Source organism: Lepisosteus platostomus, chromosome 11 (genome assembly GCF_059453375.1).
Source record: "Lepisosteus platostomus isolate fLepPlt1 chromosome 11, fLepPlt1.hap1, whole genome shotgun sequence".
Taxonomy (NCBI): domain Eukaryota; kingdom Metazoa; phylum Chordata; class Actinopteri; order Semionotiformes; family Lepisosteidae; genus Lepisosteus; species Lepisosteus platostomus.
Window position 1 is genome coordinate 37,706,205 of NC_142621.1, and position 27,145 is coordinate 37,733,349.

Here is a 27,145-nt window from a genome sequence, read left to right on the forward strand (position 1 = left end):
CCACTGCTCTGTCCTCCTTCCTCAGCTCAGTGCTTCTGTATCCTGTCAGTTGTATGTTTCAACACCTCCCAGGGCACTTCTGCTTTTAGGGTCAGCTGAGAGCAGGAGGCAGGGCCCAGTCACAAGTTTGTAGTTGAAAGAGCAGACAGTCAAGCGCAGTCACTGCTCCAGAGCAGGCTGCCCGCACAATTCCAGCAGCACTCCAGGTGAATCTAGACTACGGATCTGAACAAGCTCCTTTCTTGGATGAGCCACTTGGTTATTCCATCTATCCATCTTTTAAAAGTTTCTTCCAAGTCACGGTCATAGGGGAGCCAGAACCTATAACAACAAGTAATAGGCAAAAGGCGGGATACACTCTGGAAGGGACGCCAGTCCATCGTTGGGAACACACACGGACACGCACACACTCAGACCTATGGCCAAGTTTCCTAGGAGCCACTTATTAATCCAGTATTTTTTTTGAGCACCGGAAGGAAACCCACATGAACACCGGGAGAATAAACAAACTCCACACAGACAGCAGATAGCACCCCAGGTCTGGAATTGAACCCTGGGTCCCAATACTGCGAGACAGCAATGCGATTCTGTTAGCTGCTCAGTTATCCCAATACTGCTCAATTTAAAGTGTGAATAACTTCAAGACATGTTATTCTAACCTGGCCTGAGAAAATGCATACAGAAGCACAACCCTTTTAAGCCACAATTAAATTCCATTTCTGAAAACCCAGGCATACTGAAAAAAACATTGTTAATGAATATCCAACACAAATTTACAACAAATTTAAGTTTAATCTGTAGTATTTTCTGCACCTATTTCTAAACGAAAATGTACAAAATGTACATTGGTGTCCTCTTGTGGTCAAACATTAATTTGGGTCTTTGCTTCTGTGATACTGTATCAATGTTCTCATGGCTGTCACTTCTTCTAATGATGCAGAGCTTCAGATGGTCACTTGGGCAAAGTGAATGAAAAAAGATTTCCTGTGCCTAATAATTTTAACGTCTTTAACAATGACCATTTTTATAGCTTTTTTAATTCTCAATGCCTATGTACTTTAAATGTAAAGCTTTAAACCAGTTTTAAACAGCACAGTTGGGACCAAGAGTTTCACAATACACCAATCTATACACCCCCAGGATTTCCTTCTCCTGGCAACTACCACAGAAGAATGTGTCTTTATAAACAGTGCTGTTATGTTTCCAAAACACCTTTTCAAATAAGTCCATTCTATAACACTTGCTTCAGAATAATACATTAAACTTTAAGAGTTCTGTAAATGCAAGAAACCATTTTGTATTAACGCAACCTCTGCAAGTGCAGTTGTTTTCCAGGTCCTTATGCCAATACTTGAGCTTTCCACCCACTTCACCAGAGCTTTTGCCCTTGTGTTCAGTGTTACACCCACAGGCTAATATCTCCTAAAAGATTTGCTTTGGATTTAGTCTCTACAGCCCAGGAGGACTGAAGTACTGCTGTGAATTCCAGCTTAGTGCGCCTAAAACAGGTTTTGCTCCTCAGGTTGCTTCTTTGTTGGAATCTGCTTTGAGGAGGCCATCGTGACCATTTGTCTTATTCAATAAAGCCTCTCCCATGGCTATAGCACTGGTCAAGTGATCACAGAGCGCATTAAGCGCCTCAGTGGATATGTCTTCCTTTGTCATGTCCACAATGATCTGAACTTGCTGCAGGATTTTTTCACGGATTCTCTCTCTTTCGTGAGCGCTGTGAGTGGCGTCTATCTTGCTAGGTTTGATTAAATGCGACGTGTGTCCCAAACAGCACTCAACACTCACTGTTCCATCAGCCCTCTTTACAGACACTTTCATGTAGGCGCTACACCGGCCGCCAATTTTGCAAGATCCCCGTAATTTCCTTAGCTGTTCACCTTCTCCTTTTGCTTTGTAGTGGCCTGATCGATTGCAGTGAAACCACTGGATCTTCGCTTCCTGTGTGTGTTTCAAGCCCTTCACGGACTTCACAAATGAGGCACTGTCATTGGCTTCCACATTGGCCTTCCACTGAAGAAAATCCTCATAGTCAGGAAAGCTCTTGATTTCAACTTTAAGTGCCTTTTGGTGAGTCTCATTCAGGTGGCGAATCAGCTCCTGTTGCCCGCTGCACCTAAGACAGTGGAGTAAACTGATGTGAGACCAAGGTTACAAGTCTATCATAGGAAACATTGTGGCTGTACAATGTAGATTTTGCATGAATCATAAACGGACAGACAGAAGTCATGTCACTGACGTCACTACCAAAGCTATGGGGGAGATGACAGTATTTTCATAAGCACAAAAGCTATATCTGCTGATCTTCAGTAATCTATAAGGTATAATAGTACATGTAAAGGGACCAAGATGACTTGCTGCACACAGTTTACCACTCTATGCATATAGCTAGAAGGTGCATGAATCTCTTGTGTAAGTTATCTTATCTAATGGAGACAATATTATCCTCCAATAAAAGAAGCAGTGTGGGGCAGTGGTTAGGATGCTGGACTTAAACTAAAAGGTTTTGGGTTTGAACTTCAAGAGGGGACAGCAATTCTTAATGAAGGTAACTTCATTCAGATTGCTTCAATAAGTATTAAATACCCAAATAATAAATACCCAGCTGTATAAATGTTAAGCAGCTTTAGATAAAATCCAAATAATTTTAATAACAGAGGACCAGAGAAGCTTATGTTTCTGCAGCATTGTGGCAGCTCCTTCTGTTTATGTGAAAATACTATTGTTTTGACTCCAAATTTACAAGAAACAGGGACTAAAGATGTGAAGACATGTAATCTTAAATATGGTGAAAAATTAAAACCTGGATTTTGATATTATTGAAAATAAAAAAACACAAACACAAAACATGTACTGTAAATGAAATTACATTCTCTTCCTAAATCACTTCTTGAAATACATAATATTCCAGCAGTTTTCCATGAGCATGCCCTCACCCTTTTCAATTTCTTTAATTCCACATATACTTTAATAGACACTACAATCAGACAATTGCTACTGGGTTGATTCGAATATAATTATTTTTTTACACGTGTAAAGTTTTTCTTCCCAAAGGATCCGAAAGTGGTTTTGAGGGAGGGGACTCGAATTATCCAAACCTGAACTGTAGCACCCACCTGGGTCATACCAATACAAGGCAGTTCATATGGGGAAATGAGAAACTGCTCATTTAATTGACATGAGAAGAGCCAGAATGTACAAACCCCAGAACCACATTAACACCACCTGCTCTGAAAGACCATGGAACATGAAATGGCCAAGAAATAAAGATTTCGGTTTAACGTCTCATCAAACAGACATCACCTCCTACAGCAATGCTTTGGAAATTCCAATTCAGAGAGAAGAACACCACCTAATGGTTAACAACACCAACTGCAACAGCAACCTGCTGTTCTCTGGGGGTTTTCTATCCCAGTTCTGACAAGCCCAAGTGAGGTGGGAGAGATTATGCATGGATTTCCATGCCATGTGTGGCCAAGCAATCAAAGTCACTTCAATTTTGCTATCAAGTAAAAATCATTGCTTTTTTTAATTAAATATGAGATTTAATTAAAGAATTGCTTCCTCACCCATGAAATACGGTTTTACATTTTCTCCTGTGTACTGCTCATTAATTAATACCAAGTCTTGAAGCTGTTCTCTGCCTTCCCGAAATGACCACGTCTATTAAGACCATTCTGCAAGCCAGTCTGTACTGCTGCAGCTGAAACGTGTTTCTAAATTACTCATAAAAATAAATTCGGATTGAAACAAAACACACAATACACAAATTTCCAAATTCAGCAGTAACAATATTTCAAGTTTCTTGCAAAAGCTCATCATGTAACTCAAAGCACTGGATGGCCCTTGAGCAGTTATTTGTCTTTCAAGTGTTTTTTGTTTCCCCCCACAAACCTCTCACATTTTTGAGTCTTAGAAACTCCACCTGTAATTGCTGCACTCTAGACATGCGATAGCACTCTTCTTCTCCCCATGAGCCCTGTCAGGGTGCTTCCGAAGCTTGTGTTTATAGAGGCAGTTGCGTGAACTCAGACAGACATGGCAGTAAGGACACAGGTATTCTTTCTTCACTCCCTGAAATGAAATCACAGTACAATGTTACATGCGCATGCGTTGTGTGGCCAATTCCTTCCACGCCACAGCCAGTCTTGGACGATACAGGGCATGCAAGGGCCTCTGCACCCTGGACCTTATCCTTCAGGTACCACCTGTCATCTGAGATATTGTGAGGCAAGTTTATTGCACATTAGATACATACAACCTGCCATGGAATATGGGTGCATTCCTAATGCTTCAAAAGTGAAGAATACATAATGCCACATGGGGAAAGTTCCAAATAAGCTGATAATGGGTGCATTTAATGTTACAGGGAGATAAGAACTTGCCAAACACCTGAAAAACCTCTTAAATACTCTACAGTGGTTTACCCACTTTGGCAGAATCCTATATGATTGGTTACAGTTTTAAAATCTTGCTGCCCACTACAGAAAATCTGAATGACTTTCTTGGATTACAGCAATTCACATTTTGTTCAAAGGCATCACCGTCTAATGGGAATTCTCAATGTGCTAAGAATGAATTGAGATGTGCATACTTTTAAAAATTAATGTACTATTGCCAATCATCTAATTTCTAACTGGTTTTCCACTGCAGGGTTGCCAGAGCCTGAGCAGGGCACAGCCTGGAGGGGACACTGGTTCATCACAGGGCACATAGAGACAAAAATGCACACAATCACACCAGGGCCAATGGTTCCAGAACCAATTAATCTACCAATATGTTTTCGGACTGTGGAACCAAACCAGATCAACAGGAGAAATCCCATGCGAACATACAAACTCAACGCAGACAGCAACCCAGGTCCAGAACTGAACCCAGGGGCCCAATGCTGCAAGGCAGTAATGCTAACCAATGCAGCATCGTTCTGCCATATTGGCAATTATGTGCATTTTTTTGTATTAACAGTCATTTAAGATGGTTCAAAGTAGCTCCATGACTGCTAAGAAATTTATGCTCCAATGTCAATAAAAGCTGGAGATCAACATTTCATTAGGATTTGACATTTTTTGTTGAAGTGAATGACAACATACAGATATCAGATGATCAAGACTGGAGCTGTGCTCATTAAATGTGTATAAATGAAATAACCCCCATACTAAGTCACTGGTGAGAAGTAATTTTAAAAACTGGATTAGAGCAGTCCACAATATCCTAAATTGAATGAGGTGATTAATGGAAAGAGATGATAGAGGCTTACCTGTGCTTTCTGAAAGGAAGCAGGCTTGGAAATCTCTGAGCCCGTGGATGCAACCAGAACAGCAGACCCAGAGGTCCTCGAGTCTGAGGATGAAGAGGAATTAAAGGAGCTACACATGAAGACACCACATAAACCACACCACACATGAAGGCGTCAATATATCGGCTAGAGTAAAAAATAGCGAATACATCCTCAGAGATTTTCTTCAGTGATTAAACGTTTTGTACTAATCTACAATTCATTCCGCTTGCCTCGACTTTAAGTCGTATTGTAGCAAAATTTCTAGCTTCTAGTGTGCTTTTATTATTTTCAACTACGAATCTCCCTCTTTCTTGGAGCTGTCAGACATTTAGAGACAATTTCAACCCTTGTTGAAGGAAAGCAGTGGTAATACAGTAAATGCATTGACTGACGTAATACAAACATACAATTCTAATATTTCTATTCTAAGAGGGCAGCTTTACTATGCAAGGACCCTCCAGGACTGCAAAACTTTGTTTTCTTTAATCCAGAAGTCCATGAATTATGCAACGCACCTTCCTGCAATCCACCCAAAACAAATTGCAACATGTTGTAACCACAGTGTACCACTCTCTAACCCTTTGAAACGAAGCGGTTTATCATTTGCGGAACGTAAACCAGCCCGAGTGATGACGTCAACAGTTAAAACCACGGATGCCAATCGGTACTGGGGTAATGCGCAAGTCAGTTGCGCCAGCGCAGCAGCAACCGGAAGTATTGTTGTTGCGTCAAATTCGTCAGTGCTGCAGTAGTCCAGAGAGCGATCGAAAGTGGGACAGACACCTGAAAAGCCTAGAGAGGAGTTACACAAAATAGTGATCGCCGATATTAATGACAAGGCAGCGCCATGGCGCTAAACAAGAACAATTCAGACTCTGGGGGGGTGATCATCAACAACAGCGAGAGGTAACGGTGGAATGGATTTAATAGTTTAAAATAGATCCGTGAAGTGATGGTTTCAAACTACAGACCTGTTATTTGTTTTTACCTATCCTGTGTTGTCGCTAGCATTTTTTTGCAGCTTGTTTTTTAATAAAAGTCTTCCTAGCATATTAAGGAATTGTCCGTAACACAATGACAGTGTAGGTAAGTGCGGTTTAACATTGACTGGTTTAGCTGTAAATTCAGTTTCTTCCTCTGCCGGCGCCAGAATGTTTATCACTGCTGTTAATTATCTTACTAGGTTCAGTTGTCCAAAACACAGGGGCCTTCCGTCGTGTGCCAGATGGGGAATCTTTCATTTTAAAGACCGAGTTTCGGGTTTTGCTGGAATGTTCTCTTACGGTTCAGCTTGGGTTAAACCCATTGTATTAATCTCCTTAGATCCTACGGAGACCGCTGGCAGGTAGACGGTTTCTCACGGTCGAACTTTGTTCGTCAGAATGGTGGCATACATTTTCGGTCATTTGACAGGCATTCGCCACCAGGTTTTGTCATGAATACGCTTAAGGAGGATGACGTGATGTATATAACACGCCAGAAACAATACTTCCAAATGAGAAGAACTAGTTTGCTAGCTTCTCCGTGTTATCCCACCAAAAAAGCGCTCTATCCGTTAACCAGTTGACCATATCTTTATGAACCGTATAATATTACCATCGCGTTGCGCATTTAGATGTTCCGTAACAAACAATGTGTGTAGCAGACATTTTAAAGAATGGACAGTTTAACAATATGGTTTTACTGAGGTGTTCGCAGTACATACCTACTGTTATTGCTGTCAGGAAAAAAAACTGCTATGCAGGCAAAATACTGCCTTCATAATTTTGAATCTGCTCTTCTGCTGTTTTCCCTTGGTTCACAGTGTCCTGATGACCTATGACCATGTGGAGCTGTCCTTCACTGACGCAGAAACATTGCCAGAGCCTTTTAGGAAGAGCAAAAAGGGAAGCATCTATCTGACCCCATACCGGGTGAGAGAGAGACTGTTAATCTCAGTAATCAATAATCACCATGGTGTTATAGCATTACAACTAATCACTCTTATAAGCATCCATTGAAGTGATGCAGAACTTTTTACAGGAGCTGTGAATACTGTTTTAGGGACACATACTGCGTCTTCACGATTACTTTCCCCTTGCAAATTTTCATAGTGGTTGCCTAAAATAGTTCCTTTCTCCTAACACTGCCTTCGGCCAGTGAGGGAGTGAAAAATCAAGAGTGGCAGTCCATTGGCGTGACTATAGAATCTGTAGCCTCATTGGTAAATCAGTAGCTGAGTGAAGCAGTGCCCTTCTTCGACCATTGCTAACTCTGCACACCGACAGGAAAACCAAAAGCTTCAAGGCATAGTGTGACGAAGGGGCTTGGGAAAGTGTATTATTGTTCATAAAACAACTGCACGACTTTCTTACATTCCTTTTAGAATCCGACTTTTGTTCCCCCCCCCCCCCCACAGAATCATTATTCTGCATAATCTTACAGAAGCAGTTAGATAGTGGTAGATCACAGGACTCCCTGAGTCATTGTTTCAAGGAAAGCCAAGAGCGTGTAAGGCAACTTAATCCCCTTACTTGGGAAACCCCAGTCACAGTCAGCTAGTGACATGAGCTTGAACTTGTCTCATCCTGATCATAGCGCCCAACCTGTGCTCTTGGTTGAGCAACACCTACAACCTCTGGGATGGAGTGGCCTCATTAAAAATGCAAGAATACAGACTAATACTGAATGCTGGTGTGTCATAGGTGATCTTCCTGACCAAAGGCAGGGATCCCATGCAGTCCTTCATGATGCCGTTTTATCTGATGAAGGGCTGTGAGGTGAAACAGCCAGTCCTGGGGGCCAACTACATCAAGGGCATTGTGAGCTCTGAGTCCGAAGGTAAGATGCTTGGGGAGGGCTCAGTCTGTAGGCTGTCTTGGCGTTTGGCTGGACAGGAGAACCTCTAAAGTGTGAGCTACATCAGCAAGGCGCATTTCTTTGACATGCATGTCTGCCGTTGCATGCTGGTCCCTTTCTGCACTGGACTAGCAGGTTTCAGAGCCAGATTCATGATTGAAGTTAAAACAATTAGGAACACATTTCAGCTGTAACCTCCATTGGTCTTTTGATGCCACCATATTATAAAAAATATGATCCCGCACTCACTTTCATACCCAAGAAAATGCTGAACACAAAGACACAAAGTATGTTTCAAACTTCTCGATACAAAGGGTCTTCTCATGACAACATCATCACGGGTATACATGTGCGTGACCAACAAATAGTTTTCAACAAGATAGCTAATTGATTCACTTCAGAAATATTTTTAAATGGTTGCTAACAATTCTAATGGAATAAAACATGGCCTGATCTATAACAAATTACTGTCCAGTGCTGTACACAGAGCTAAAATGGGGATCAGCAATTTGCAATGCAAAAGAGAATATGATCTCTGAATAGACTGTATCTCTCCTGCAGGAGGCTGGGAGGGTTCTTGCAACTTCAGACTGACCTTCAGTTCAGGGGGGGCCATTGAGTTTGGGCAGTACATGCTACAGGTGGCATCACAAGGTAGGAGATTTTTCCTTTACCTTTGGAACTCTGTCTGTGTCTGAGGTGCTGTTTCACCCCTGTTTGAGTCAGTCCAGTCTGTCTCTTTGTCACTTTTATTGAGCTTGCTAGGGGCTGTTGTGTTGATGATGCTATTTCCCCCTCCCCCAGGTGAACCTGTGGGGTGTGACCGTGAAGTACTCTTACGCCATATGCTGTCTCATCTTGGATTGAGCTATTATGTATCAATGATGCTGTCTTGCCTCTGGCTGAGCCTTTCCAGTATGTCTGCGAAGCTATCTCACCCTTGATTAAGCCTTGTGGGTTGTCGGTGTTGACACTGCTGTCTCTCCACTGTTCTTCTCAGCTTCTAGAGGTCAGCCTGTGAGTGGTGCCTTTGGGTGCCCATACATGCCCAATGGAGCCTACTCCTATCCCCCACCCCCCGCCAATGGAATGTATGCTGGACCCCCACCAGGTTACGTCTATCCCCCTCCTCCAGGTCAGTGCCCACACCCCTGTCTCTGTGGTCAGGTTGCATGTTTTTTAAATTTAGATTTCTCACGCAGACATTTTGATGTCTTTGTTTTGATGTTTGCAGTCAGAGTTTTTGTCTCTTTTCTTCCTCAGCTGGATTTTACCCTGGGCCCCCAACTTTTGACAGTGCTGCTAGTTACATGCCTCCTCCCCCCTATTCTGGACCAATGGAACAGCCCCCTCAAGACCCAGGCCTGCCCAACACTCCAGCAGGTAGTGGGAGAGAACACTCTTTTCAGTAGTAAGGGACAAGAGCATGAGCGAGTTTACTGGTCCATATTGAGCTGCACTCTTCAGGTGCAAAGGCCAGTACTGCAGCATGTTGACCTTGCCCGTGCCGTGTGTTTCCAGAATTAAGAAGCTGTCTTTTCTAAATGTTGGCATCTGCCAGCTTATTTTAAGAACCTGTTTAGTTAAGTACCTGCATAGTGTTTCCTGCTTAGCTTTTGAGACCACTTTATGATGCTCAGAGTATTGGCACTTGCCAATTTGCTTCACATTGCCTGAAATTAATACCCAGTTTCCGTTTCACTAACACAGCACAAGCAAAAGCTGCAGAGGCAGCAGCCAGCACCAGCTACTCATCTCCTGGCCCTCCTGTCTACATGCCCGAGGTGAGCACCAGGTTTCACCTGCAGACCATTTCTGATCTGAGACACTAACTCAGGAATGGGAATCCTAAAATAGCTGAGCTGCATACCTGACTACCAAACTACTGTAGATCCTACTGTGTGACAACAGTGTGTTGAAAGCATTGCAGCAAGTGCATATTTTTATCAAGTCTTATTTGAAAAAACATACTTGTTTAAAAATTTAATTAGAAAGAATGCATAACTTCATTCAGCATTCTCAAGTTGATTTGTGACTCGCAAAATACGGTGCGAGCACGATACTTCACACAATCTAGAATATGGTGACTTGGCTATAGGGAGCTGCAGTGTACGTTATGGGCATCAATGATTTACTTAAGACCTTCTCTGTTATTTTCTACTGTTATGACTTCTACTTTTATTAATACGGCTTAGTCTGCGTGATAAAAAGCCAAGCTTTCTGTTTAAAAAAACTTTCATATCAAAGTCATATCAAAATCTTTTTAAAACCTAATCACAACTCATGAGCAGTCAGCGTGTTGTAGCAGCGTATCAAATGTACCAGTCAAATCTAATTAACTTATTATTGTCAGATGTTTAACATTAACATCACTTGGTCTTCTCTACATATCCAAAAGGCTACTTTTTGTTCTACAGAGGATGGGCCTGCCAGGAGTGACTGTTTAGCCCCATTGCTCAAAACATTAAAGTTTAAAATGTAGTAGAAGAATGGTTCAAAGCAGTGTATATCATCCTCACAGCAGCTCCATAAATGTCTGATAATCTCAAGGCACCTGGATCCACTGGTGCTGAATAGTGAATGATATGACAGTGACTTATTAGATGTTTTGTGTTTGCAGGACAAACCTCCTCCCTACTCCCCACCAGAGGACAAGAAATCCAAGTAAAAGAAGCAGATGGTGGGACTCAGTGATCACTCTTCCCATTCTCCCCTATCCTGTCTGGATGACAGGCACCCCAAACCCTCCCCTGCAAACCCTGGACCCATGATAGAACTGGAGCATGTGCTTGTAGTATTAATGCTGCACGAACAAACTCTTTTACTACATTTAGGACTTTGTCCATTACACTCCCATTTATACATCACCTGATAATCCTGCTGTCTCCACCCCAGAGATGAATAATTTTAATCCACATTTGATTGGCAATCACACTGCTCTTTGGACCTTCATATAGTGTGACTTCAAGCAGTGAATTTAATAAACTACAGCTTTCCAGGGTTTCAGTGGGATGACCTGTCTCCGTATGATGAACTGCACATTAAAAGGCATATAACTGTTATAATCAGAAAATACTAAATACAAGTTAATAACTAAAAACCATAGGAAGACGTGGAAGAAGTCGGGCAGTTGCATGAATGGATACAATTACCTGCTTTTTATACTCCTGTCATTCCTTAAAAATTAAAGACGGTGAGAGGACCGATTTGAACATGGGTACAATTGTAAGCATTCTCTCATGTTTTAATGAAGAAACTTAAATCCGTTAAAAAATGTTGAAAGGCACAGTTAGATTACGGTGAAGGGTCTTGGCTTGGGTTCTAGAACTCTCATCTTTTTTCGAAGCAAAAAAGAGTATCTTAGTAATATATACATTAACTTTGTAATATCCTAAACAGCTCATTCCTAGTAATCAACCATTCTGTTCTTGCAGTATTAACAGATGGTACGATGAAGGCACTTTCCAGTGCAGCACCTTACTTTTCATTCATTACCTGTGGCTTCTCCTGTGGCACAAAGCAGATTGCTGTTTTTCTTTGCAAAGCTTGCACTTCTAAATGGCTATGCATTATGTGCCCCCTCCTCCCTGTGTGTATAAAGGTGAAAGTTTATTTAAAAATCTTACTAATTTATTCATTAATTTATTAAGTTGAAAAGGCATGGTTACTTATGTGTAACTCTTCTAAACTGTGAATTAACTCAGTTTTAATAAATTGAATTTGTGTGAACAGACTCTTTTGCAGTTTTCTTTAATAGTGGGAGTAATACATTCAGGGCTGAGCTTGGGTAGGTATCAATTATGTTCAGTAACTTTGATTAATTAGATTTTGGGAAGACACTTAACTGGCCAAAATATTTGGAACCCTTACTCTACAACTACCTTGAAGCACCCATTTTACATACAGTATGTCTCTGAGAGATTTCCAGCCAAATTTGATCCTATTCCTGTACATGAATGGTTTCAGTTGAGGTTCTGATAAGAATGAGAGCAGCAAGTTTCACTGGTTTTTGACCTGGGAAGAAGATACAAATCTGTTCACATAATGCATGGGATCCCTAAATATTTGGTTCATTTAGCTCTGACAGATACAGTTCATTCAACTCATTCAAGCCTCCACCCAGAATGCAGGATGAATCCTCAGAAATGAAGGTTGCTGGTTTAAATCTATCTGGCTATACCTTGAAGCTGTTACCAAAAGTCCAAGAATGTATAGAAGGAAGACAGATTGCTCATGAGATCCCAAATTCAGATACAGCAGCTGTCCCCGTCATTGGACTTGAACCCTCAGGCACTGTGCCTTTATGGCACAGACAGTCTCTGCAAGACCGTCTCTAGGACTGTACTTAAAGAATGAGACAGGTTTGAGTGTTCTCTCTAGGAACGGTCTCCTACTAGTTTCCATTTCTTTTCGTAATGCAATTTTATTTTAGAATCTTCAGTAATTTACATTCTTTACAATACATAAAAAATGAACCAAGCATTTGAGTATGTTCATAGAATACACACAATCCTATAATTTCTAAACCAAGAATGTAAGCCAGTAAACTTTCAAGACACCTTCAATATAATACTATAAAGCATTCAAATATGTGCAAATGTGCAAACTGTGCAAATACTGTGTAAACAAACAGCTGTAATTTAGAAGTAGCATTAAAATGTTTTAGTTCTGTAAATGTAATATGCCACAAGAAAGCATGTATAATCTGTAATAGCGGACATTCAACAATTTGAATGAATGCATTTTTTCTGAACCACTATAAAAAGAGTGAGAAATACCCTGTTTTTACTGGAGCAAGGAAGTGCTGGAAATAGTTAATAGTACTAAAGAACTCAGAAAATCATGAAATAAGATTCTTAATTTTACTTGCTTGAGAATTGCTTGATATTTTTCACTATACTTAAAGAACATATGACATTAATTCTATCAGTCCCATTCTGATTCATGACATGAATATGTTTCAAGCTTTTCTATCAGTTCTTCAGAGTTTGTAAACAGCTTGCCAATGTGGCCCAGACTGTAAGGACACACTGGAAGCAGATAGTTGCTTTACCAAGAGAATTTATACTTGTTCGAAGGTAGCTATAGTTTTAAAGAAGGAGGATTCACTAGACACTTTCTAGGTAGGTTATTGTATTTATGTAAAGGTTTATTCCATGCTGAAAAGAGAAGAAAAGAAATACAATATCCTGTTTTATAGCTCTGTACACAACTCTCCATCTGTCAGCTCAATCTCCATTCTCCTTATTATATGAGTGACCACAATATATACTGTATGTAGCAACACCAAATGTGATTCCATTATCCACTTTGTGGATCCCAACACACCCCCTCCCATTTTAGCATACTGGTAACATTGATTAGCAGTATGGGAAGCAACAGATGACAGGATTTAATCTGAGACGTATAGCCAAGCAATTGCTTCTTCATCGTCAGCTAAAATACATCACTATAAATTTATAAAAATAAAAATACTGATATATTCTACTTATATCATTACAAAACATCTCAAGGTGCTTTCCAGGTAGGAGAGTGCTCACTTGTTTTGCCACTGAAATGCATCCCCCTCTCGGGTGGCAGGACACTCGCTAAAAGTGGGAACAGAGAAATTACACTTGCCTGAGGTATGCAATGGGGTTTACCTAGGATGCCTGGGTTGGCACGCATTCTTGAACACTCACAAGCACAAGCTCGTCTCCATACAAGGATTTTCATTTAATATTTCACTCAAAATGGCACAGTATCCCTGCCACTACCTGAAATACACTCACTCAGGTAATGGTCCACTGATGCAACAAAAAATTCACATTTGTAGATGTCATATTCAAACAGCTGTTTTACCTTCTGAGCTTAGACAATTTCAAGTGTGATGGTTGTATATGTGCTGGCTGAAATATAGTAACTTTTACTACAGGAAATTTGTACGTCCCAAATTTAAGTCCAGCATCAAGGTAGGCACATATGTCAGCTATTTAATTCTGACCTTCATTTTTCTTACAATTAGCAAAGAGAAATAACCCTTCTATTTTTGATTAAATAGTGCACATTTTAAACAGGATTTAAAAAGATGAACAGCAAAAGAACAGAATGCATAAAAACAAGAAATTACATCAAGACACAAGCCATATTAAACCGAGCACGGCTAACAGAAATATTCCAAATGCGACACAACAACAAGCACCCAGCTTGTTTTAATCTTGTGTAAAAACAGTGGTACATCCAGTGGCCTGATGCAGAAGGTCATATACAGAACAGTCATTGGAAGTTGATTGGAAGTAGTGAGAGTTACATTAACACTGCAAGCCTTGATACAAGAAAATGGCCAATGACAAGAGCTGTTCCTGCAGTCAAGGCATGCACAGTGTGACACTCACACCTTCGCCAATCCAGAAGGCTGGGTACAGCTCCTGGGAGAAGGCATTGTAGAAGGTATGCAGGATGGTCTGCCCATCCCCATAGTAGGTGAGTGTACCAGCATGGCAGTTCAGCAGGAGACCGATCCTCCTATAATGGGGCCTGATCTGGACTGGCTCCTTCCTGCCTGCATGCCAGGCACAAAGTTCTTTCTCAGACAGATGAAGGCTCCAGGAAAACTCATTCAATCCCAGGATCAAGTCCTTGCCTTTCCCCTTCCTGGGTATCGAATCATAAGCCACCCCTATGTAGGCCCAGGGTTTGGTTATCTCTACCTCCCAGTAGTGCTGCCCCCCCGACAACCCCTCAGTGCACAACACCTGCCAGACGTTCTCAAAACGGGCTTTATTGGGGGGGTAGTTCTGTGGGTCTGAAGTCTTGTGCTTTGCCTGGCGGTTGTCCTTAGACAGCCAGATGTTGGCATTGGCTGTGTCAGGGTTGAACGAGAGCTTCCTGTAATCTGTTGTGGGAGGAAGATACAGAGAAGATTACTGCATGGAAATCCCTCAGAAAGCATGAGTGTAGAGAATGCAGTGTGCCTGTCACAGTACCTGTTCTGCTTCTCTGTGCTCTATATTATAGTCTGACATAAATTCCACATACAATTTCAATCCAAGCTCCAACTAAGGAAGACACCTCAGTTTTTCACTCATTGATTGAATCATTGATTCAAGCAAGATATAAAACATGTTATTTCCTACTTGTTACAGTGTCAATGATTGAACTGATACACCAAATACATCTATGATTTCTTTTCAAAAAGCCAACATAGCCTATTTGCTATAATACTGACACCGCACACCACCAACAACAGAACTTTTCTCCACTTGTACATGTTCCGTGATAAAAGGAATACATGGCTGTATATAAGAATCAGATATGGCAACATCAACAGTGAAGTAGAAATTCCTTGTACAGTTGGCTCCTGTGAAATCCTAACGGAGAGAATGGAACAGGAAAAGTATTGTACAGAAGTCAGCATCGGAGAGAGACAAATTTAACAGTATTTCAGGATATAAAAAAACAACTGCTGGATTCTGCTGGAGTTAGACAAGTTCTGTCAATCAGTACCACTATTTGTCAAGAACACAAACAAAATATAAAAAAATAAATGGTCAATATATAATATATTACTTTTCTGAAATTATACTTTCTGTTCTGCACAAAGAGAAAATTAAGCAATGAATCTTGTCACTGTCACGTACTACTAGCCCGTTTCTGATTCAGTGTTTTAAAGCACCAGGTCAGTTTCAGACTGAAGTCCAGTTGAAAACAGCATGAGGAAATCCAACAGGAGAAGCATTAGGAGATAAACCTGTTTAGACACAAACCTCATTTGGTTGTACATTAAAATAATACAGTGATAAGTGCTTTTTTATTCACCGCAGAAAGCAATATGAAAGTTGTTTCAAGCAAATTTATTTTGCCACGTCAGAATTAGTGCCATGTGGCAGTTTGACCAACAGTGCAAGATAAGATACTGACTATAATTTTCTGAAAACCACCCACTTGCACGGAAGCCTTCTCTAACAGGTGAACAGCTTGAGTCAATGGGATCTGGAATACTAGCCACCACAATCTGCTTATCTTCTGGAGAACCTGATGGTATGGAGACAAAAGAGAAAAAGATGGATTGATATTTGGGTTTAAAAGTCCTACTGTTGTGAAGTTTGAGTACAAATAGATATTTGTCATATGGGACCAATTTATGAGAAAAGAAGCACTAAGCTAAGCACTAAGTACAAGCAACACATAACTGCACAATAACTGCACTCCCGCCCAAATAGGGAAATGTGCCTGTGGCATTTTGTGAGGGACAACGGCATTGCTGTTACTGATTCCACACCTACTGACAATGTACAGAAAAACCTAGTCCATAATACCAAGTAATAGTAGCCTGTTGCGTGATCGATAAATTTAGGTTAACTGCAAATCAAAACTTTTCAAATCATAATGGGACTATGCTACCCATGGGTAGCAACCTGATCCCTGGTTTAGTAGTTTCTTTGCTCCACTAAACAGCTGACTGCCTCCTTTTAAATAACAGAATACACATACAATACATGTTATACGCATTGAACAATTATTCTTAATATATCATCTTGCAGCTTTGCCTGAACTCTTTATCATGTGTTTATATTAATTTTGCATCCTCTTGAAACTTCACTCCCCCATAATGCCATTCCAGAATGCTCATTATTTAAAAAATCTATTAACAATTACAGTATATATGCTAAGATTTTATCTTTAAAAATTAAAACATGAAAGTGAATACAGGTAGAGAAGATATAATATCATAAATGAAACTATAAAAAGAAAAACATGAAAAAATAAAACTTTCAACAGAAATGGTTTAATACACATGATTAACACCCATCCACTAACAGCTGCCCATTCTCACAATAAGAAGACCCAGGCAGTTCTGCTGGTGCTCTTACCTTGGCTCTCCTGGCCACTGGCCACACTTATTGCTTTCTCCAGATCCTCCAGCAGAAGCTTGGAGATCTTGGACAAGATGCCAGTCACCCCGGTTAATATGTCTTGAAGATCTGAGGAAACATTCAGGGGCACATTCCTAATGCCTGGCAGTGCAACAAACTGAGCCTCCTGTGGATGATTGAGAAAACAGAGATGGGTCATATTGCATACTTTGGGTGTTAACTTACAGAGGAGGCCTGTCTTAATGTACAAAATATCAGTGGTTGTTGGGCTGAAAACCTAATAGGCCAATAATGAAATGGTCAATAATGAATGGTCAATGAAAGACATCTATTTTACCAATTCTTAAATAATTAGAATATTTTACATACTGTAACTTACTTTCCTTAAACATCAAGACCCTAAGGAACAGGGAAATATTTCAATTTATAAAGCACCTTTAAATGAGGAATCCCAAAGCAAAGTCCATGTCTGATCTCAGGACCAGATAAAAAAACAACAACAACAACAACAACATTATTCTCACTATAGGGTATTACTGAATGTTAATCAACCTGACTTGCCACTTCAACCATGACCCAACATGAGCAAGCATGCTTCCCTCTGATGTCCACTGATGAGGCTCTTGCTCATCACATGCCATTAACTCCACCGCACCACATGGAAGTGTCGGTGCTGACAGGAGAAGGGATGTTGCTGCAAGCTTGAAGGTGCATCATAATTCTCTGGGACACAGCATTACCTGGTATCAACAGGATACCAAGGAGTAAGAATGGAGGCCATGCAATGCAGTGCCACTGGTCACTTCAAATGTATGGACTGCAGGCAGAAGCCACAACATTATGGTCTTGTAAAAAAAGGATCTGCAGCCTCTTTACCCGGAGAAAGTGAATATCTGGTAGAGTATGAATGGTTTCAATCTGTTTCTGGTTTTCCCTCAGCTTCTCAGCTCGTTCTTCCAGAGTGGTGAGTCTCCCCTCAGCCTCAGTCAGAACCACCTCCATCTCCTGCTGCATGAACTGCTGCACTGCCTCCTGCTTCTCCGTCATGCTCTTCAACAGCTGGCAGAACTTCACATTCACCCACTCGGATGTCTGCTGCAAGAAAACCTGGATCAGAAAAGAAGAAGAATTAGAAGGTGCCCCAGACCAGAATTAAATCCAGAAACCAAAAGCTGCATGTTAGCAGCATTAATTGTCATGCCACCATGCCGGCCTCCTATACATAGTCCATATCTTCTGTCAAGAGACTTATCATAGTGGGCATCGTAGTGTGTTAAATGCACACATCCAGCACAACTGTGACTTTTTTGATATTGTAAGTCACATGTACTGGGACACAGGGCCAAAACAGAATTCTACACCGTTTCTGCTATAAATTTTAAAGCAATTAAACAAATCAAGAATTATGCTGTAGTATTATACTTCTGAAAGCTCAGTGCTAATGAAGATCTTTGTTACTGCTATAGCAGATCCTAGGTCATGAGATGTTGTGCAGAGGGCACTGTGTGCTTTTCTGGGTATGGTGGCAGTGGTTGCAGTGGTGTTGCAGGGTTCAATTCCAGATCAAGGGCTATCTGTCTTAGAATTTGTATTTTGTGTGGGTTTCCTCCCACAGTCCAAACTATACTGGTAGGTTTATTGACTTTTGGGGACTATTGGCTTCGGTGTGAGTGTGGCTCTGTGAGCCCGCTGTTTGGTGGGACAAGCTGCGGTTTCCCCCGAGACATGTAATTGGAGGAAGTGGTTAGAAAATGAATGGATGAATGAGAATTTCACTGGATGTTAAAACAATTAGAAATATTATTTTTATTCTATTGATAGTGTTCTTTAACCTTGGTGATGTCAATGGTTGCACTTCCCTTTTGTCCTGAACCTGGACTGGCCATTGCTGTTGACCACAAGAAGTGTCTTCACAACAAGTAAGGTTCACCTGATACATGGTGCTACAAAGGACAAGCACTGTGATTTTAAATTAGGACCAGCCTAAAAAAAAGGGTTAATTACAAACTGATTGCTGATTACAACAGCAAGCATACCTTGGTCTTGGCAATGTTGTCCTTTAGTTCTTCAATGCTCTTTGTCGTGCCCTCAATGTATCTGACCAACTCTTGATTCTTTTTGCTGAGTGTTACCTGTCAAAGCAAACTGCAGTGTTAAAGTCTCATTTCTCAGCTGTCTCCTTTGCATTCCATATGGTGTCACACTCAAATGTGGTTTCAGCATAGATTCACCTAAGAACCTTATGACACTACCAGAGGCTAAGAAAGAGAGGTTAAGAAAAAAAGGAAGGGGGTCTGGCAGCTGGTTCAATCAGTAAAGGTGCTCACTCCAGGTGCAGGTTGAAGAGGGCAAGCCTAGGTTAACCTACAGCACCAATGGGACTGAAATTCTATGTGTTCACCATTAGCAGAATATAACCGGGGCAGAGCTCTGGGGTTGATTACCCAGGGCTCTTTGGCTCTCAGCAAAACAGAGACTCCTGTACCTGTAGACTTGTAGTGAAATCAGTGAATAATACCCTAAGCACAAGGAAGCTTTCAGCACACCCTATGGCTCTGAGCAGTGTGCAGGTTGGTGGAATATGTCAGCCATTCTTCAATCTCCATGTGCAATACAGGGGTATCAAGTTCACTGCTTGAGTGATTCTTGAGCTTGAATTGACAGCATCTCCACAGTATTGGATAAGGGTATTGTACCTCTATCATTTTTACTGCCAGATAGTGTGGAGACACAGCTCCCTGGGCCACAGGTATTTCCTTTTCTGTGCACTGGTACAAAGCGGTGAGAGGGATGTGGTTTTGCTAACCTCTTGCTTTTTCCTCTCATCCTGTATGAGCACGATGTCATGGGGCTTGCACTCTTGAATGGCACATTGGCAACATATGCACATGCGGTCAGTTCTGCAGTAGAGCTCAAGGGATTTATTGTGCTGCCTGCAGGTCCCCACCTCCCTCTTGCTGCATACATTGCCCAGAGCACTTTCAGCACATTCATGATTCTCCAGCAGATCGGACAAGTTCACATTTTTGTTGAGGGGGGGCTTTTCATTGAAGCTCATCCGACAAGACGGACAGCATATTCCATTCCCCCTCTCCCAATGCTTGCTGATGCAGTTGTAACAGAAGTTGTGCCCGCAAGGGATGGTGACAGGGACTTTGAAGGGCTCGAGACAGATGGCACAAGACAGATTCCCATGGTCCATTTCTGTCACCTAAAGATATAAAAATGAATTGATATCGCCACAGTAAAAAACAATCTTGTTTTTGAAATTACTTTAACTCACAAAAAATACAGTAGTAAGCAGACTGCAGTGAGTGTAGCTTTTCCTCCCACTACACTGAAGACACGCACAGCTATCACAAAATTAGCACCACTTCATATTTAAATTGTTGATTCCATGTGGATTAAGGTGCCAACATTACTCACATAGAAAGCCTGAAATTTAGAATAGCCCTGCTGGACAACAGACAAGCAAAGGGGTGCCCAGGTTTAGAAAGATTTTATTACAACCTTTATAACATATAACATTAGCAAAGTATCGATGGGTTTAATTAGAGCATAATACCCCCAGCGTGAAAGAAAGCAGTATCAAAAGGGTGGTATGCCAGGCAAAGGCAGATCCTGTTATCGAGAGTAGGGAAACCCTGTTCCTTTTTTCAGTTTCGGGCGAAAAACCAAACCCAAAGTTTTCGAAAACCATTTACAAATTCAACCACTAAACAATTAAATACGAATAATGCACATTTTTTGAATGAGCAATAATAAAACGTTATGGAAGGTAAACGTCAGATTTAGAGACTTACCTCTGGATTTCAACAAACCAAGTACTTTATGCCAATACTGTATCTTTTTTTAAAAATGTCAACACCACTTCTCTTCCGCAATGTTTTCCGGAAACACGTTCTTCTTTACATACACAATATGGTAACTGTGTAAAATGCTTGTGACCTCACGCATACTGCAAAAACGCAGCCCAATCTGTGTGCGGATAGTGCACGGTTTTGGAAAGTGAGGCATATATTCTTTTTTTTAACGATATCACAATATTTCTTAAACAAATATAATCCTAAGAAATTAACGACCCTCTGGCACGTTTAAATAAAAAAAAAACTGCTTTTACGGACTTTGATTAATTGGTATGCTTTTGAAAATGTTTTGAAAAGCTGCTTGCTGTTAGACTGCTGCAATCTTACCGGCAGGCGCAGAAATCCCATAAGTCTCCACTGCCTTATGCTAAGGGCAACATGGCGGCGCGCATGGTGTGTGGAGTTGTGCTGCGGACAGGGACGGATTTGGGCGTCTTCCGAAGATTAGGAACGTCAGGTAAATCGTGGTTTAAGCTCTGAAACAGCACCTTAGACAGCTTTCGAGTCGTCCGACTTCAAGGGTTGTGAACTGCATATATCGATGGCTTCCAGCGCGGTTACGGTATCACTCTAATGTAAGTTTTTGCTGTCACTGAATTCGTCATAATGGCATCTTTAGTTGTAGTACAGCAAGAATTAGAGCTGCCCTACATTCAAATTGGTCTTTTAAATTTTCCCGAGAAATGAGAATGGAGGCAATATAGTGTATGTAAATACAGAGGTGTGTGTTGTGCATTGAGGTTTGTCTAAGTATGTAGGTCTGTCTACTCTATTTTATGCTTCGTCCTAAAATATTTTTAATAGAAACTCACATCCATATAGCATATGTAAAACAAGGAAAGCAAGTTCAAAAAGGTAAATGCATTAAAGTAATAAAAAGACTAAACCCAGCACTAACTAGAGGTGCAAAGCAAAAACGAAATAGTATGACCAGTGTACAGAAATTCTGGATATAAAAATGGCTCATGTATAAAGTAGGTTTCTTTTGTTGGAAGGGCTTGTTTTATAGTCACTTGTTGTATTTGCGTTTTACCCACATATTTAATTTAATATATTAATGCAAAGGCCATCATTTAAACAGTTATGTCTTTCTTATTTCTGGTGGCTCCATGGTAATATGGACATCTAGACTTTTTTGTCTTTATTACAGAATCTGTAGTGTAGACCAGAGTTGATTTGTCTCACCTGGAGAGAATGTACAGTAGATAGTTTTGTTTACTCACTTCTTTTTCTCTGAGAATGCTCACAAAAGAAATGAGATGAAGTGTTCTTGGAGAGCCAGGTGCCAGAAGACACTTCTGTGTGGATGAAGCTGAATCACTCCTGCATGGTGTGCATCGTCTAACTTGGATATTTTGCCTGAAAATTCAGCTGCTGCGTGCCGGCGAGCAGCTCCACTGGGACCCATGCCCAACGAAGACATTGATGCCCGAAACCTGGAGTCTCTGGAGAAGTACCGCAGTTACACACGTTACCTGAAGGTGGCGGAAGTGGAGAGCAGGAAACCCCACTGGTGGAAAACCTACAGACAGTATGTCGTGCAGGAGGAGGGTGAGGAGGCTTCTCAATGGGAAGGAGGGCAAAGGTGTCTGGCAAGGTGTCCGAGTAGGGTTTTGTAAAAAAAAAAAAGTCGAGTCGGAGCGTACCCCAATTTCTGTAGTGTAGAACAGCCAGAGAGTACTGGAGTACATCCCTGGATGGGATGGGTGTGTTTCCCATTTCTATACCTCACGGGAGTCTGTACTTTTAAGACTAGCTGAAGGTCTGAGTACATGTCATGGGAATGCATCAAGCTGTATTAGTTTGTGTTCTTTAGGATGTGCATATTTCATTTTTAAGAGATGTGAATAAGCATGCTGTTGTTTTCCTCCTGAAGGTGCTGAGAAGATTGACATTGGCCTGCCTCGTCTGCAACTGTCTCGAAGCCAAGAGGTGAAGGAGAGGAGGAAATTGTGCAGAGAGAACCGCAGAAGCAGCGAACTAGAGAGGGTGACACGCCTGCAGACCTGTATGTAGTGAGTGTGTTGTGTTGGTTTAGTGGGCACATTTGTGGGATTAGTGAATGTTTTATTACAAAATCATATGATACTCAGGATTCTAAAGTCTTTCCTTTGTAATTCTTGTTACTAACATAGTTCCATGCACACAACTGTAATATATTCTGTAATATATATATATATTCTTGCACCCAAATATATTCTTGTGATGAACCTTTATGCATGAAAGAGGGGGAGTGGGAAAAATCACAGCATGTACAAGATGTTGTAATGCTCAGCAGCCTTGGAAAGTGTAGTGATGTGATGTGTCCAGACCAGTCCTCTACTGTGTAGTCAGGATGGGGGCTACTTCAGACACTTGTTAAATACTGGTGTAACCTAAGTGCATAAAAGGGTTGCCTCTAGAGTTATACCAATGATTCAGTTAGGAAAATACAGGGAGAGTGCTACCAAAGGTTTATATGTAAGGTATCTCTCATGAGGCCTATATGCATGTCTGTTGGTCTTGTCTTCCAGTGCGAATACCTCTGGATGAGGTGAAGGCAGAGTGGGAGAGGACAAACGGTCCCTATGATGTTCAGAGAGTATCTGAGTACTATGGCATATATCGGGATCTCTTCCCTCATGCCACCTTTGTGCCAAGGGTGGTGTTGCGTGTCGTATATGGCAAAGAGGGGGAGCACAGTTCACCAGTGCATTGTGGGAATGTGCTAACTCCCAGCGAGGTATGTTCTTTTTTCATTATATGTAAACCTGGGCTTTTGTACAAAATCTCAAAATATCTGTCCACTCTGCTTTCTCTTTGTACTGAGAAAGACAGGGCTTGTGGACGCTTTCAGTTTTTTTCCTGGTTTGTGCCAACAACATATTAACCTGTCTTTGACCCCCTTGTTTGCTTTCAGGCAGCCAGTGCTCCTCACGTGACATTTGGAGCAGAGGATGGCTCCCTGTGGACGCTGCTTCTTACCAGCCCGGGTGAGTTTCAGGGGAACCTCAGTGATGAGGTGTGTAAGTAATTGACTCTTACTCAGAGCTTCACCCAAAACATTATTTGATGAGGCCGGTTTAATGTGAGGAGTTAAAATATCAATTATGTATTTAAGAGTTTACATCAGCATCTGCTAATTTAATGTTAGTTTAGTTTATTAATGAACCTGTATTGCTCTGAGGATCTTTTGTGAATCTTTTGTGTGTTCTTTTATTGCAAAACAGTGTATTTAATACATTCTTGTATCTGTAGACTTAATAAAATCTCTGTTTGTGTACAGATATAAATTTATTCTCATACTTTTCACAGATGAACACCTTAGAGACAATGAGTCCGAATATGTTCACTGGCTCGTGTGAGTACTTTTTTTCTTTGACTGCCACAAGGTGGCAGAGTTTGGTGCCGTTCAGTTCAGTTTATTGTCATTGCTCAGTTTATTGTCATTATTTCATTGCTCAAGTGCAATGAAATGCTTATTTACATGTATGCTCCAATACAGAGAAATTAAGGAAACACCAAAAACATAAACGGAACGAGTTAAATAACATACAAAAAAAACATCACTGTGAGCCAGTGGTAGGGGTAGAGTTCAGTAATCTGACGGGAGGAAACTCTCTCTGAATCTGGAACACTTTGTCGTAAAATATTCACTGCTTGCCTTGGTCTTGTCCTTACACTTTTTGATTTCCATAAATCATATCAAGAGAATTCCAAATGGTTTCTGTTAAAATGTCTCTTTAAACCTGTTAACTGTCCAATATGTTTCAGTGCTTAGTAATATAAATCCAGTTTTTACCGGCTAAAAATTAACTAGACTGCTGAAAGTCAATTACATATCATAATTAGTATTCTGATCGCTTCCAGTTTGTCTTAATATAACAAAACAAAAAATGTGGACTTGTTTCTCCATTTGACTAGATAGATAATTGGATGTTATATTTGTTTTGGTATTAAATGGTTTTGAAAGGCTGGCGTGAACTATTGGTAATTCCAAATTGGGTGGGTATGTACTAAACAATCTCAATTCCAAATAAAAAAAAAATCCAGTATATAATACTGTGAATTTTAACTCTATATCTCTGAGCTTAACCCTGAATTGTCAGCTTTAATTAAGCCAAAAAATGGAGCCTTGGTAACTGCAAGAGTCTCTAGACAGACTATGTAGTCAACATGTATCTTTTTTTTCTCCCCCATTTTGCCATTGAAAATATTTGTTTCCTGTATTCCAGAGGTAATATTCCTGGGAATATGGTCCATTCTGGAGAGGAAGTTTGTCATTATTTCCCACCTTTCCCAGCCAAAGGCACAGGATTCCACAGGTTTGTCTTCATTCTGTTCAAGCAGGAAGGGCCTATCAATTTCAAGGAAGATTACAGACAGTCTCCCTGGTGAGTAGGAGGAAAATGTTTGTGCACACTGCCTGCTGACAGATGAGTGCTGAGTAACCATTCCATTGTGATTTGGGTAACCAAGGACACTTGCTGGGATAATAATAATTGCTTACACTTATATAGTGCTTTTCTGGACACACCACTCAAAGCACTTTACAGGTAATGGGGACTCCTCTCCACCACCACCAATGTGCAACCCCACCTGGATGATGCGACAGCAACCATAGTGCAACGGAACGCTCATCAGCTATCAGTGGGGAGGAGAACAGAGTAATGAACCCAATTCATAGATGAGGATTATTAGGAGGTCATGATTGGTAATGGCCAATGGGAAATTTGGCCAGGACGCCGGGGTTAGACCCCTACTCTTTTCGAGAAACGCCCTGGGATTTTTAATGACCACAAGGGCATTAGGACCCACATAGACCACAGGGTGAGCGCCCTCTGCTGGCCCCACTAACACCTCTTCCAGCAGCAACCTTAGTTTTTCCCAGGAGGTCTCCCATCTAGGTACTGACCAGGCTCACACCTGCTTAGCTTCAGTGGGTTTCCAGTTGTGAGTTGCAGGGTGATATAGCTTCTGGCCAAATAAAAAAGACAAGGACTAGAATTTATTTTTGTTAGAATTGTGGAGGTGGGATTTCTTGGTATCTTGGGCAACTACAGTAGTTAGGACTTAAAAGTTAAGTTTTTTAAGAAGGATGTTATTCTATTAAATTAAGGAGCCCATCCAATGTGCTGTGCCAGTCCTGGCTGCTGTACTTGTAAAATTGAGGAATTAACAGGGCGCTTGATAACCAAGTCCTATTTTTTCTCTAGTCACAGTTTAACAATGAGGACGTTCAGAACTTTGGATTTCTACAGAAAGCATCAGGATGCAATGACTCCAGCTGGGCTGGCCTTCTTCCAGTGCCAGTGGGATGACTCCGTCACACACACTTTCCACGAGATGCTCAGTGAGTTTGGCATCTCTGATTTCCATTGAGCAGATGAGCCTGATTGATACTCCCATTCCTAAGCCATAATAAGGTTAAATGTCAAACATTTTGGCTGTGGCATGTACGCACAGTAAAGCAAGCAATTTCAGGACCTTCTAACAATTACCTGCACCCAAAACCATCCTTAATCATACCAGAGTTCTGTTGAAAATGCTAGAATGAAAATGTTTAAATGGCATTGGGTGTCATTGCTGCCTTCTAAATAATTTTCAGGGCAGGCTATACTAAAATTGCCAAAGGCTCCCCATAACAATTTGTGTTACCCTTCCAAAACTGCCTTTAAGCACCAAATTCTGGTTTTGTGACTCTTCTTTCATTTCATTCCGGTACCAGAGTCCTGCCATAATGGTTCGGTATGGATTGTAGTCGGTCTTGGGTTCTGTAAAAATACATTATTATACCTTATTTTGCATTAACAGTTACAGAGTGTAACTATGCATTGTATCTAATTTTACATATCTGTGCCTTTTCTCCTCAGGTATGAAGGAACCTGTGTTTGAGTATGACAGACCACCTGTGTATCATCCTCCACAGAAAAAGTACCCTCATGGTCAACCCCTCAGATACCTGGACAGATACAGAGACAGCCAGGAACCCAGCTATGGCATCTACTGATCTGATTTGAACGGCTTCTGCTGCATGTAATGAACTGGGTGACCTCTGCCAAGCCTACCAAAAGCCTGGCAAGGCTGTGAAGACATTAACCAAGAGTTCCTGAGGCTGGAGACAGATTTTCTACTGAGACTCCTTTTTTGTTTGTTGTTTATTGTTAAGATAAAATAGTCCCAAACACAGTCCTGGATTAATCTTTCATTAATCATGGTACCATCATGTTCATATGGTAAAATCAGTGGATGTTAATGAAAAAGGACAGCAGATTTAATCAGCTGCCACATTAATACTGTTTTTTGTGTGAAAAGGCTTG

At 41.0% G+C, this 27,145-nt stretch overlaps 4 protein-coding genes across 6 annotated transcripts; 2 read left to right on the forward strand and 2 right to left on the reverse strand.

Annotated features, from left to right (window-relative positions):
- Positions 1 to 772: 772 nt before the first annotated feature.
- Positions 773 to 5,933, reverse strand: LOC148652605 (zinc finger transcription factor family protein 17-like). The gene is made up of 4 exons (XM_088599538.1): positions 5,803 to 5,933; positions 5,267 to 5,349; positions 3,935 to 4,083; positions 773 to 2,125 (listed from the first exon to the last, which is right to left on the reverse strand). Exons 1-4 carry the CDS (start codon positions 5,834 to 5,836, stop codon positions 1,519 to 1,521), a joined length of 873 nt encoding a protein of 290 aa, XP_088455664.1. The 5' UTR covers positions 5,837 to 5,933; the 3' UTR covers positions 773 to 1,518.
- Positions 5,934 to 6,008: 75 nt separating this feature from the next.
- On the forward strand, positions 6,009 to 11,854 carry wbp2 (WW domain binding protein 2). The gene is made up of 8 exons (XM_088599539.1): positions 6,009 to 6,193; positions 7,092 to 7,200; positions 7,972 to 8,107; positions 8,687 to 8,779; positions 9,126 to 9,260; positions 9,389 to 9,508; positions 9,836 to 9,909; positions 10,746 to 11,854. Exons 1-8 carry the CDS (start codon positions 6,135 to 6,137, stop codon positions 10,791 to 10,793), a joined length of 774 nt encoding a protein of 257 aa, XP_088455665.1. The 5' UTR covers positions 6,009 to 6,134; the 3' UTR covers positions 10,794 to 11,854.
- Positions 11,855 to 13,249: 1,395 nt separating this feature from the next.
- On the reverse strand, positions 13,250 to 21,282 carry trim65 (tripartite motif containing 65). Of its 2 annotated transcripts, none has more exons than XM_088599534.1 (7): positions 21,174 to 21,282; positions 19,787 to 20,191; positions 19,017 to 19,112; positions 17,857 to 18,087; positions 16,978 to 17,146; positions 16,049 to 16,138; positions 13,250 to 14,999 (listed from the first exon to the last, which is right to left on the reverse strand). In XM_088599534.1, exons 1-7 carry the CDS (start codon positions 21,192 to 21,194, stop codon positions 14,473 to 14,475), a joined length of 1,539 nt encoding a protein of 512 aa, XP_088455660.1. In that variant the 5' UTR covers positions 21,195 to 21,282; the 3' UTR covers positions 13,250 to 14,472. The 2 variants fall into 2 exon arrangements, with proteins under 2 accessions (XP_088455660.1, XP_088455661.1); XM_088599535.1 differs by lacking the exon at positions 21,174 to 21,282 and adding an exon at positions 20,784 to 20,939.
- Positions 21,172 to 27,014, forward strand: mrpl38 (mitochondrial ribosomal protein L38). Of its 2 annotated transcripts, none has more exons than XM_088599536.1 (9): positions 21,172 to 21,303; positions 22,218 to 22,397; positions 22,723 to 22,854; positions 23,360 to 23,568; positions 23,746 to 23,818; positions 24,141 to 24,186; positions 25,061 to 25,219; positions 26,042 to 26,178; positions 26,699 to 27,014. In XM_088599536.1, the coding sequence occupies exons 1-9, from the start codon at positions 21,225 to 21,227 to the stop codon at positions 26,833 to 26,835; spliced, it is 1,152 nt and encodes a 383-aa protein (XP_088455662.1). In that variant the 5' UTR covers positions 21,172 to 21,224; the 3' UTR covers positions 26,836 to 27,014. The 2 variants fall into 2 exon arrangements, with proteins under 2 accessions (XP_088455662.1, XP_088455663.1); XM_088599537.1 differs by having other exon boundaries at positions 21,288 to 21,421.
- The last annotated feature ends 131 nt before the right edge of the window (positions 27,015 to 27,145 follow it).